We start from the raw sequence: 11,778 nt of genomic DNA on the forward strand, positions 1-11,778 counted from the left end.
TCCCCGGGCTCCCAGATCCGCGAGGTCTGGCTGCTCCCTGCACCCTGGGCCTGCCCCGCGTGGAGGTCGCCGGGGCCGCTCCGGCGGGCAGAGGGCGTCCGTGGGGGACTAGTGGCCCGGAGTGGGTCTGGGGACGTCGAGGTTTCGGTGTGACAGAGTTAATCATTCACCCTGCCCGCCGCGGGTCCTTCGCGGCCGTGGCAACGTGGGGTGCCTGCGCGGCTCGGCTCCGCCGTGTTTTGAAACCTGATTCTGAACAAGTTCGGATCGGGTTTCAGCGCCGCGGGGTAGCAGGGCCCGGAGGCCGCTCCGGGGGCCCCTAGCCAGCGCGTCCGCCTCCCAGGGCTGGGTGGGGGGACCGGCTGCCTGGAGGAGACCCCATGGGAGCTAGGGGCGCTGACGAGTGCACCCCCCGCGTCCCCTACCCCGTGGGGCTGGGACTGTTGAATGGACAGGTTTTTCTCTTCTCTGGTAGAAAATACCAGGACTTCCACCTCTTTTGTGTCCTTCGGAGTGTGTGTGTGTGTGTGTGTGTGTGTGTGTGTGTGTAGTTAGATGAGGTAAAGTAAGGAGAAGGTCGCCTAAAGACGTGCGGCCCTGGCCTTGGGAACTGGGAAGGAAGAGTCGAGCGTCCTGCGCGGGCCATCGGGAAACGCCCGCGGGCCAGGTGGAGGTGACCGCTGCGTCGCCGCCCGCGAGTCCGGCTTCGGGTAACCAAAACAAAACGGGTCCCGGAGGAGCGAGAGCCCTCCCGCAGACCTGCGGAGCTTTTGCCCGGCCCTGCCACCTGCCCCGCGCCCGCTGGGGGCCGCGGATCTCCGCGAGCGGGCGGAATCGGCCCGGCTGGGCCAGAGAGTAGGGAGCGGCCACCGCGCACAGGCACAGGCCAGCTGCCCTCCAGCAGGCTCCTCACCCCAGCCTGCTTGGTCCCCAGGCTCCCCGCCCCCTGCGCCACCATGCCTTCACCCCCTCCCCATTAACCACGCGCGCGCGCACACACACACACACACACACACACACACTTAGTTGCCTAGTATAGGCCCCTCTCCGGATCTGCCTCCCACCCGCACCCCCGGTGAGTCACCCTTACAGACGGCGACGGCAGCTCAGCCTCAGCTCATAAATCAGAGCGCTTTCTGCGCTCCTGGCCCCGCAGCCCAAAGCCGGGTAATCCTCTCCCCTAGGCTTGAAGGCGAACAGACCGCGGGCCACTGCAGAGTTGGATCCTTCGCTGGGCCAAGTCCCACTACGCATCCAAACTGCCTCTATCCTGCTTCTCTGCCCACCCACAGACCAAATGGGAAGAACCCCCCAGTCCTCTCTGCCAAAGTCAGGGAGCAGAGGAGCAGTCTTGTCTGGAACCGGGCTGAGGACCCTGGGAAGGGTTCTGATGTTTATGAGACCCAGTGACCCCCACACACTCTCACCTCCAAGGCACTGGATAGTTAAATCTATGCCTTTGACTTCAAAGGTGACTGTACAAAAGTCTTCTAGGGTGGGAGTTTTCTTTCAGAGAAGTTTGGAAACAGGTGAGAAAATAGTTTCAGGTTGGTGAACTGGCAAATACAGTTGAGTACTTCACACCTCCTATTATTCATTTGGCAGTTCCCAACCTCCAAAGCAACACTAGTCTGAATTAGTTGGGCAGTTGGGGATTGAACTCCTGAACAGGAAAATCTATGATGTAACTAGTGGCACATTTAAACAGTAAAGAAAAGCACAGCACTGCTGTAAAAAGGAAAATATACTATTCTTCTGTAAGTCCTGTTTGCTGAATTTATATCTTCCGGATCATTGGCCTTTCCCTGAATTTATTGTTATTTAAAAAATGATTAGGATCTGAGAGTTCATCTTCAGAGCCTGCTGAAGGGCCTCAGAGCTTAAATAAGGCTAGCAGACATCCTGCTGTGCTTTCCTTAAATACTGCTTTTAATGGATTTAGAAGCTGTCTTCTAAACAAATGGCCCTGTGTGGAATGTCATCTCCTTGACCTTCTGAATGGCTTGGTTTCCCCCCCTGTACAGTGAGTCAGATGGCAATCCCAGCACTGAAGATGAATCCAGCAAGGGACACGAGGATTTGTCTCCTCACCCACTCTCCGGTTCATCTGACAGCGTCACCAATCTCAGCCTTTCCAGCCACATGGAACCAGTGTATATGCCGCAAATTGGAAATACTAAGATACCGTTAAGCTCTTCCGGAGTTCTGTTGAATGGAAGCTTGGTTCCTGCAAGTACTTCGCCTGTCTTCCTTAATGGTAATTCTTTTATTCAGGGACCCAATGGAGTTATCCTTAATGGATTAAATGTAGGAAATGCTCAGACAGTGTCACTGACTCCACCAAAAATGTCTTCTAACATTGTGAGCAATGGCGTAGCCATGACTGACATACTGGGGTCTGCCTCCCAGGATGTGAAGGAATTCAAGGTCCTGCAGAGTTCTACTGCTAACTCAGCAGCTACCACCTCCTACAGCCCCAGTGTGTCATTCCCAGGACTGATACCCAGCACTGAAGTGAAAAGAGAAGGCATTCAAACGGTGGCTTCCCAGGATGGAGGCCCTGTAGTGACTTTTACTACACCAGTGCAAATTAACCAGTATGGCATTGTCCAGATCCCTAATTCCGGAGCAAATGGCCAGTTCCTTAATGGGAGCATTGGATTCTCTCCACTGCAGCTGCCTCCCGTCTCAGTGGCAGCGTCACAAGGTAAAAGCCTCACTTCATACCATAATACACCAGTGGGTGTGTTGGTCAGCTACTACAAAGGATGCATTTAGTAAGAGCTTTAGATTGCTGCTGCTGTCCAGGTATCTCATTGGCAGCCACAGCTGCACAATATCCTTGATGAGTGTGTCATCCTTGATGAGCGTGTCCTCCTTGACACCTGTGTTGTATCCAGCTTCCTTCATTCCCTCATACCATGTGGATGGGCTTTTGTCTTCACAAATGAGTGGAAAGCATCTTGCACAATCTACTATTATAGAAATATAATAAGTCAGTCCATGCCTACAAAATAACCCACAACTTGACACTTAATTGCTAAGAACAGAAAATTAGCCAAGTTATTGGTAAGGATGTTTATACTTTACCTCGGCATTATTTATTTGAGCAAAAAAGCACTAAGAGAAACAAGCTTAAACAAAAAAAAGTGAGGGCCAGGGAGATACCTCAGCAGCACAGAGCCTGCCTGGCAAGTACAAGGTCTTGAGTTCAATTCCTGGTATCCAAAAAAAGATCAAGTGATTTTATTTGAAGCCTTTTCCTTTATAATTAAAACAAAGACTTAAAAGAAATCCAGAGGATATGTAATAGGTTGCCTATTGCTCTGGATTTATATTTACTTTCAAAACATATGGGTTTATTTATGAAGATAACTTGAAGCCATATTGGCTATATTGGTGGATTTACTAATAGAAATCTGCTAAGCACTAATTTGAACTTTGGGAAACTGAGGCTGACATGTCTGAGGATTTTTGCTAACTTTAGGCAAGGCTGGGTCACTTTGTATAGAAATAGGAATGGCAGTGACATAGGAGTCCCTTAAGTTCCGGAATGGGAGATAGAGACATGTATTTGACATTTTAGAAGCAAATGTATAAAAGTCTGGATTTTTACTACAGCAAACTTAAGTAATTGTTGGCCTGAAAGGTCCACTTTCTGAAAGGATAGCTTACGAGAAAGAAAAAAAAATTATGCCCAACTCTGTTGTTTCCATGACTGTGGCCTATTTCAGCTTATTGGAGGTATTAGTGGGAAAAATCCTTGTGAATTTCATTCTGGGAGTCCGTGTCTAAGTTTCAGCAGAATGGCAATATAGTACAGCAGTCTCGCAGTGTGCTGTTATTCAATTCTTTGTTCCAGGCCATATAAAGAGATAAGCCTAGTGACATAGGGCAAAAGTATGAAACCCACAGTACTTAGTTTTATAATTTAATATGTGTCTAGTCTCTTTTCCTTCTTCAGGGAAATTTCTAACCAGCAAGTAATGTTTATAGAAAACGAATTTGAGCAAAAAGTATGAGTATACACATTGAGGACAAAAGCAAAGTATTTTTTATTTGTAATCTAGCAAAGTGCTACCATAGAAGATTATGAGGAACTGATAGCTAGTTTTCTGAATGCAACAGTTAAGAGAAACAAAAAATGGCATTTTTGTTTAAAACAGCTAAGAGCAAATGGCAAGGCTGTTAGTCCTTAAAACTGAATGCATAATTTCACCAGATAGGTCCAATAAGCAGCATTCCTTTAGAGTAGTTGTGTGTTATAGTTCACAATAAAGCATTTTGGGGATTTGACCTTTCTCACGAACATATGTTAAGGCTTCTTTAAAATGTCTAGACAAGGTAGACTTGTTTTTCTGTAACTGAAATTTATATTTAAAATAATAGAACAAAAAAAATAATAGAACATCTACATCCTTTACTCACCTTATTATCTGAGAAAATGAGACTTTTGAGACTTTTTCCCCCATCATCATTACAAAGTTTTCACCTATGATTTTAAGTTGGATTCTTAAACTGATTTTAAAATTACTGTTCAGTGTATGACTCTATTGCAATTTCACTTAAGTCATCTTTTAGATCACATCTACTTTTCCCCATTTGTATATAATTTCTACACATACAGAAGAATTATTTTCCTTCTATTCAATAGCATTGGGAAAATGTTGCATGTAGAATATAATTTATGGAGCTATTGAAATTGATCATTTTGTTCACAAATATAATGGTAAACAATTTTACAAGCACATACAACAAAAGAAACATCAATTTCAAATGTGTCTTTGCTGATATATAGCAGCCTATAAGAATTTTAAAGCATACTTACATTGAAGCCGAATATTTTCAAGTGAAAGAAGTTGTTTTTGGTTTTCTGTATGGCTGGCCTAAGCACAAATTTATGTTGTGTTTAGGAATAGCTTAACCCAACCTAGAAATGCTTTTCTTAACAACCAGTGTTTCTGTGGTGAATACTTCCTAGTAGTTCCATTTGGAAAAGGAATTGAAGTACAGTGATTTTTTTTTTCTCATTTAGAAACATTCCTTTGCATTAGGGTGCTTTAAAATGTTTTACAGCCTAGTAGAATGGATTAATCAATATAGGTAATAATCTAATCACCATTATTCTAATACTTCGAGAAGGATATGATGTGGGTGATTACTCAGTTTAACCTCGGGCTGTTGTCCCAAACAGTAAGACCATTTAATTCAAAGTCAAGGTAAAGGGCTGGTGAGATGGCTCAGTGGTCTAGAGCACCTACTCAGAACAAGTTTAGCAAAGCACAGGGACTGCAGTTCAATCCCCCAGCACCACATGCCAACCAGCCCCGCCCCCTGCTGGGCTGAGCTGCCCCCCACACACACACACACATAAATAAAATTTAAAAAAAAAAATTACACAAAGTCAAGGTAAATAGCCCCTCTGAATTGTGTGACAAAGCATTCCTCCAGCCTTCTCCCACCAATGGCGATATTTGGAGCTTAGCTCACCTAATTGCCATCATTTCACTCTGCTTGTGTGAAGACTCATAACAGAGATCATCTTATTGGAGGGTCTAACTCTCCTGCAAGGTCTGAGTTCTCTGATTTGAACATCTCAGCTTTCCACTTGTGTTTCTTTTTCTGCTTCCAGCCTCAACAGGCCATTATAGCGAGAGCCCAAAAGATACAAACCTTTTAGAAAAACATTAGCTGTGGTCCTTCATGTTAGCTTGCAGGTTAAATAGCACATTTTGGTGTTATCGTTACTTCTTCCTACCACTGTAACCCTGAAAATTCAGAACTGGCTCAGCAAAAAGACCTTTGAATGTTGTGTTGATTCGACATTATTTTAGGGCTAGTTTGGTGAAAGTTTGAAACTTGTCTGTACAAGTTTATGTGGTTAACTTTTTTTAAGCCTCAGGGAAACTCATTTTCTGTGGCATTTTGTACCTTTCCATTCATATTGTATGTCAGTTACTGAGCAGTCCTGAACAAAAGGCATTCTATTTTGCATTTATATTTTCTAGTTCTAACTGGTAGCACTAGCAATAACTGGACACTAATTAAGAGCTATCAAGTTGGTAATAATGAACCAAATACTTAACAGAAATCAGAACTTGAGCTAGGTTTTCTTTTCTTTTTTTCTTTTTTTTTTAATACTTGATTTCCAAACCAGTAGTTTTCACTTCCGTTTTGTCATCAGAATTTGTTGGATAGTTAAAACTACAGCTTTGTTAAGCCAGGTGTGGTGGCAGGCACCTGTGATCCCAGTCCCCTGAGCTTGGGGCGGGAGGATTTCTGCAAGTTCAGCCACACACTGTACTACACAGTGAGTTCAAGACCAGTCAGAACCCCATCGTGAGACCCTGTCTCCAAAAAAAAAAATTGTTTAAAATATAGCTGTTCTAGGGTAAAGATGTAGCTTAGTAGCTTAGTGTTAGAACACTTTCCTAGAATGCACAAGTCCTTGAGTTCATTCCCCAGCACTGCAAATATCATTATCATTAGGCTACTGAGGCATGGTGGTATACATTTGTAATCCCAGCTCTTTAGAAGTCTGAGGCAGGAGGATCTCACATTCAAGACAAGCCTGTGCAACTTAGTAAGACTCTTGTCTCAAAATAAAAAGGGGCTAGAGATGTAGATTAGTGCTAAGGTCCTAGCTTCAATCCCCAGTACAGAAAATAAAAAATGTTAGAATTGTTATTTGGAAGTGTTACTTCTCCATAGATACTGTACCTAAGGGGGGAAAAATCTGTGTATAAAGAAGTAATTTTTCCTTTTTATCACCTCCATCAGTGCTAATTGATACTTTACTTTTTTCTAGGTAATATTTCAGTAAATTCAAGCACTTCAGATGGGAGCACATTTACAAGTGAGTCTGCCACAATCCAGCAAGGAAAGGTGTTCTTGAACTCTCTTGCTCCCAATGCAGTGGTATATACTGTTCCTAATTCAGGCCAGACTGTAGGATCTGTGAAACAGGAGGGCTTGGAAAGGAGCCTGGTGTTTTCTCAGTTGATGCCTATCAATCAGAATGCACAAGTAAATGCAAACCTGCCTTCTGAAAATATCCCAGGGAGTGGCCTCCATCCACTGGCCCCCTCATTAGTTAATGTATCCCCAACTCACAGTTTTTCCCTGACTCCCCCTACTCTGCTAACTCCCACTGAGCTAAACCATGACATTGCTGATAGCCAGCCAATGTCTGCACCTGTGGCAAGCAAATCTACTGTGACCTCTGTCGGCAACACTAACTATGCAACACTTCAGAACTGCTCCCTTATTACTGGTCAAGACCTACTGTCAGTCCCTATGTCTCAGGCTGCCCTTGGAGAAATAGTTCCTGCAGCCGAAGACCAGGTAGGTCATGCGACCCCTACAGTTCACCAGGATTTTGTCAGAGAACACCGATTGGTTCTGCAATCCGTGGCTAACATAAAGGAGAATTTCTTACAGAATTCTGAGAGCAAAGCAACAAGCAGCCTTCTCATGCTAGACTCCAAATCCAAGTATGTCCTAGATGGCATGGTTGAGACAGTCTGTGAAGACCTGGAGACAGACAAAAAAGAGCTTGCCAAGCTCCAAACTGTCCAGTTGGATGAAGATATGCAAGACTTATAAACTTTATTTCCTACACTCCCCCTTCCTTTTTGCTTTTGGCATCAGCAGCAGATCTTTTCATGTGGCCCCAGAAACATAAAGCATCTTTCCATTTAAAGGAAAACACACTACTTTTTAAGTACACGCATTCAAGAGACTTTACATTGATCTGCATGAAGATCACAGTTGACTGCACATTGGTAGAACTGCATTGTCAAAACTTCGTTCACTTATCCTGCTCTCTTTTCAATGGAGACAGAGGAGCAAGATGAAATAGGTCAAGTCCGAGTATACCATTTAGTTGGCAGTATAATTTTAAGGTCAAATGGAACCTGATAAGTTTTTTTAAATTAAAAATGTATACATCTGACATAGAAAATTAAACATAGTTGCAGGCGTTTAGAAACAATGCAATTGTTTTTGTTTACTTTTATTACATGGGCATTGATAAGAAACAGAAATGGTACCCCAAACTGTTGTAAGGGTGTATTTTTTGAAGTTGAGTAGCTTAATATATATAAATATATGTATATGCATACAGACACACTTACCTTTTTCAGCATTTTTGAGAAAGTCTTGGTTTAAGTCTGTACAATTTCCAGATATGGTTGCTAGAAGTTCAGTGTAGCTGAGGAAGTTTGAAACTCCACTAAAAACTGAAACAAACTTCAGTGTGAATGTAAATATATCAGTCCTATAAGCAAGATTTGAGTAAGTACAGTGAATTTTATTTATACCGTGTATGTTTCTCTTATACTTCAGGCGCTATGAACTAAAAAGAAAAATGTTTTCTTACTGTTTAATTTATTTTTATTGTTTGAACAGGAAGTGAACATTGTTTCCAATAAAGTTTTACTTTTTGTAGGATTTTAAAGGCAGTGACTTTTATCAGGAGTCTATTACGGTCAATATTAATAACACTGAACCAGGAATTCTAACTCCCAATATTGGAATTTTGGTACTTTTTTTCATATCTTCGTTCTTTATTTAGCAACTCTGATTCTTTTAAATGTGTTTTATATACTCTTCTATGTGCCTTTTTAACTTGTGGCCTTTTTACTAGTAAGATACAGATGTGTCCGCAGAAGCACTGATGGTTCTTTTCTACTATCGAGCGGGGTTAATTTCACCATAGAATTACATCTGGAGAGCTTAAGTTTTACCAAATATTATCTCTAATGCTTCTCATGCAAATGGATAAACAGCTAATTGTCACTGATGCTTTTCATCATGTAATGAAAATAACAGCAATTAAATTATAGAAGGCAATATAAAATCAACTCTGCAGGCTATGACTGCCATTTTAAAGTAAAGAACTAATGTGTCTGTGCTATTGAGCAAAATTCTGTCCTGTGGGAAATTCACTCAGTCGTTTGCATTTCTTGATACACAGCGACATATGACGTTGTTTGCACTCTCTCATCATGTCTTCAAAAGCAGTCTTCTGGTTTCTGTAAGAAGCTTGTTGGATGATGTTGTGAATTGTGTTTATAGTTTTTATCAGGACCCTGAAATGCAAATACAATTTCATAGTGAGTAGTTACTCTGTACTCTCTGAAAAGCCAGAAGTGAGAAAATGATATGTGCAAAGATGACTTAAAGTTGGTCAACATAAAAATGCAGCATCTTTCTTTATGATGAGAACAAAGGGTCCATTCTGGATCTCTGTGCGCACATCGGCAGCATGTGTTGAACAAGGGCCGCAGAGTACTTCATTAACCTTTGCTGTTACTGCAGATGCAATTTGCAGGTACGAGTAAAGAGCTCTATGAAGAATCCCTGTTCCATCACTTTGATAAAGAACTTACATCCAGTTTTTATGGAATTGGTGAACGTTCCCAAACTGCTGAAACTACATTTTATTTTGCTTTGTTTTTACAGAATCAGGTGTTTTGGAGTTCTCTTCCATTTTACAATATTTTATAGCTTGTTTCTTCTTTGGTTGTTGCTGATCTTGTTACCAAGGTTAATTACGTGATTCTGTAGTGTAGTTTACATGAAAATGATGTTTTCCACTTGATTGCTGCAGATATCAAGAGTTTGTTAAATATTTTAAAATATCCATCCAATAGGGAGATGGGAAGGTTTAAAGCGTTATATATGTTACATATATAACAGGGAAAGTTTTATATGTCTTCCAAAAATATAAGCCTGTCTTTTATTTAGAGTTCTTTCCTCATTCTCCTTATGAAAAGAAAGATAGCACAAAAACCTCACACTTATATAGGAAACCCATTTATATTCCCAATATAGTGTAATTATAACTTTACAATTACTCCAGGTAGCTACACAATATACCAGGTAAGAATCAATGCACATGAGAAAGAACTTACTGTTCTTTTCTTTCAGTAAAATACAGGCCAGTCGGTATGTAGCCCAAATATATGTGAATGGAATAATATAAACCCCATGATCTCCTTGCACAGAATTGCAAATGTAATATTGCAATACCAAGGGCCAGACCTGGGAGCCTTGGAGTTCATGTGGCAGGAAATCCTTCCTAACGTAAACCAATGCTTGAAAATGCTGCAAATGACCCTCTAATGATGCCTGATGAGCAATCAGAATAGGGGTAAAGAATTCCCCTCAAGCCCCAACCCCTGCTACTGGCTGTGGGACTTTTTGGTGTGAACCTATCTATGCACTCTATCAGCCAGAGTTTGGCATTTAGCTCTTAGTTACATCCAGCAAAGGACAGTCTCTTGTTTGACGAGAAAGTGCATTTGTTCCTCAAGCAAGCAAGAGCTCCTGTGTTGTACCGCATCGTAGCTCATGTATATTTATATTAAAGACTGAATTATACACATGTTTCAGTGCCTTTCGGGTGTTGTGAAAGGCAGGTAGATGTTATAGCCATAGATTTAAAAAATCTATAGTTTCATTGCACACTGATCTTAAATTGTCCTGTATGCGCCCTTATATCATGCATGTTAAGAGTTGGATTATTGGGCATGTGTAGCAGCCTTCCCTGCTGCATCCTAGACAAGTGTGCATTAGTGCATAGCCACAAGTTCTTCATTCTTTAAAATGTTTTAGTAGATCATCTCACATGAAAAAAAAAATCAGGAAAACCGGGGGTAAGAATTATATTTTACAAAAGATGTTTCCAAGTCTTCCTAAAACTTAGATGATAGAGCCTAATGGTTATTTTGAATCTTACTAGTATATTTCAAGTTAGGGAACTCTTACCACCATAAATTTTATTAGTCAAAATTACGTAGCATGTGACTCTTGGCTTTCAGGGTTCTCAACAAAATCTGTTCTTCCTTTGCATGTACTGTATGTTTAGAGGCAACCAGTTATACACTCAGTATGGTTTTACTGTGCCTTACACAGAGAGAAACTCTATCCAGAATGTATACCATGGGGTGGGGAACAGAGTCTTTACTGCACTGCTAGGTGATGGCACACAGCATGTCCCAGAACATTTCTGTGCTTAATTACCCAACCAAAGAGATCTAAAGTATGTATGTTGTACTGTAATGGGGGTTTATGCCTGGACAATTAAGTGTTTTATTTGTTTTCTGAAATGATGTGAACTTATTTTTCTAAACACTATACTAAATAAACTTTATATTTATACATATCCTCTGTTGAGAAGAAGTCATTTGAGAAAGATTGTTTTTTTTTTTTAAATGTAAGAAACTCTTCCAAGTAGGCAAACAGGAAGTAACGTGGAGATTATTTACATCTGAAAGGGCAGAGAAGGAAATACACATGCATTCCTGAGGCTGGCCAGAGGGAGTGCAGTAGCCCCTCGCTATTTCGAGGTTTGATTTTTGCAGACTCACTGTTCCGCGGGTTTTTAAAACATATTCATCTAAATTATTTATCTCAGATTTTTTGCTGTATCACGGGACTTTGCAGTACAGTACAGTATACATATGTTGTTAACGATCATGTAGGTTTATGAGTTTAGAAAATGGGTAAGAAGATTAGAAGTGTTTTTAAAAGTGGGAAAGGCTTATAAGCGTATGAGAAGGGTTTATAAAGCCTTAAGATATATATAAATATTGAAATAAAACGTCGCTGCTTCACTGATTTTCACTTATCATGGGGGCATCTGGAATGTAACCTCCACAATAAGTAAAGGACGCTGTGATTTTGGAAAAGTTCTCTCTGTTGGTCATTCTACAGAGTTCTGCATTTCTCTTAACTATATGACATACTCAGAACTAAATTGTAAAAATCTTA

General features: G+C 41.3%; 1 protein-coding gene across 3 annotated transcripts in view; it reads left to right on the forward strand.

Moving 5' to 3' along the window:
• Positions 1–9,093, forward strand: part of Six4 (SIX homeobox 4) — a 10,492-nt gene extending 1,399 nt beyond the window's left edge. For 2 of the 3 annotated variants that reach the window (XM_004624812.2, XM_004624811.2), the window contains 2 exons: positions 2,025–2,707; positions 6,809–9,093. In XM_004624812.2, coding sequence (XP_004624869.1) covers positions 2,025–2,707; positions 6,809–7,605 — 1,480 coding nt within the window. In that variant the 3' untranslated portion in view covers positions 7,606–9,093. The remainder of the gene's footprint in view (positions 1–2,024; positions 2,708–6,808) is intronic. The other variant, XM_023703072.1, reaches the window with a different exon arrangement.
• Positions 9,094–11,778: the final 2,685 nt, after the last annotated feature.

This window comes from Octodon degus, unplaced genomic scaffold (genome assembly GCF_000260255.1).
Source record: "Octodon degus isolate 3935 unplaced genomic scaffold, OctDeg1.0 scaffold00007, whole genome shotgun sequence".
Taxonomy (NCBI): domain Eukaryota; kingdom Metazoa; phylum Chordata; class Mammalia; order Rodentia; family Octodontidae; genus Octodon; species Octodon degus.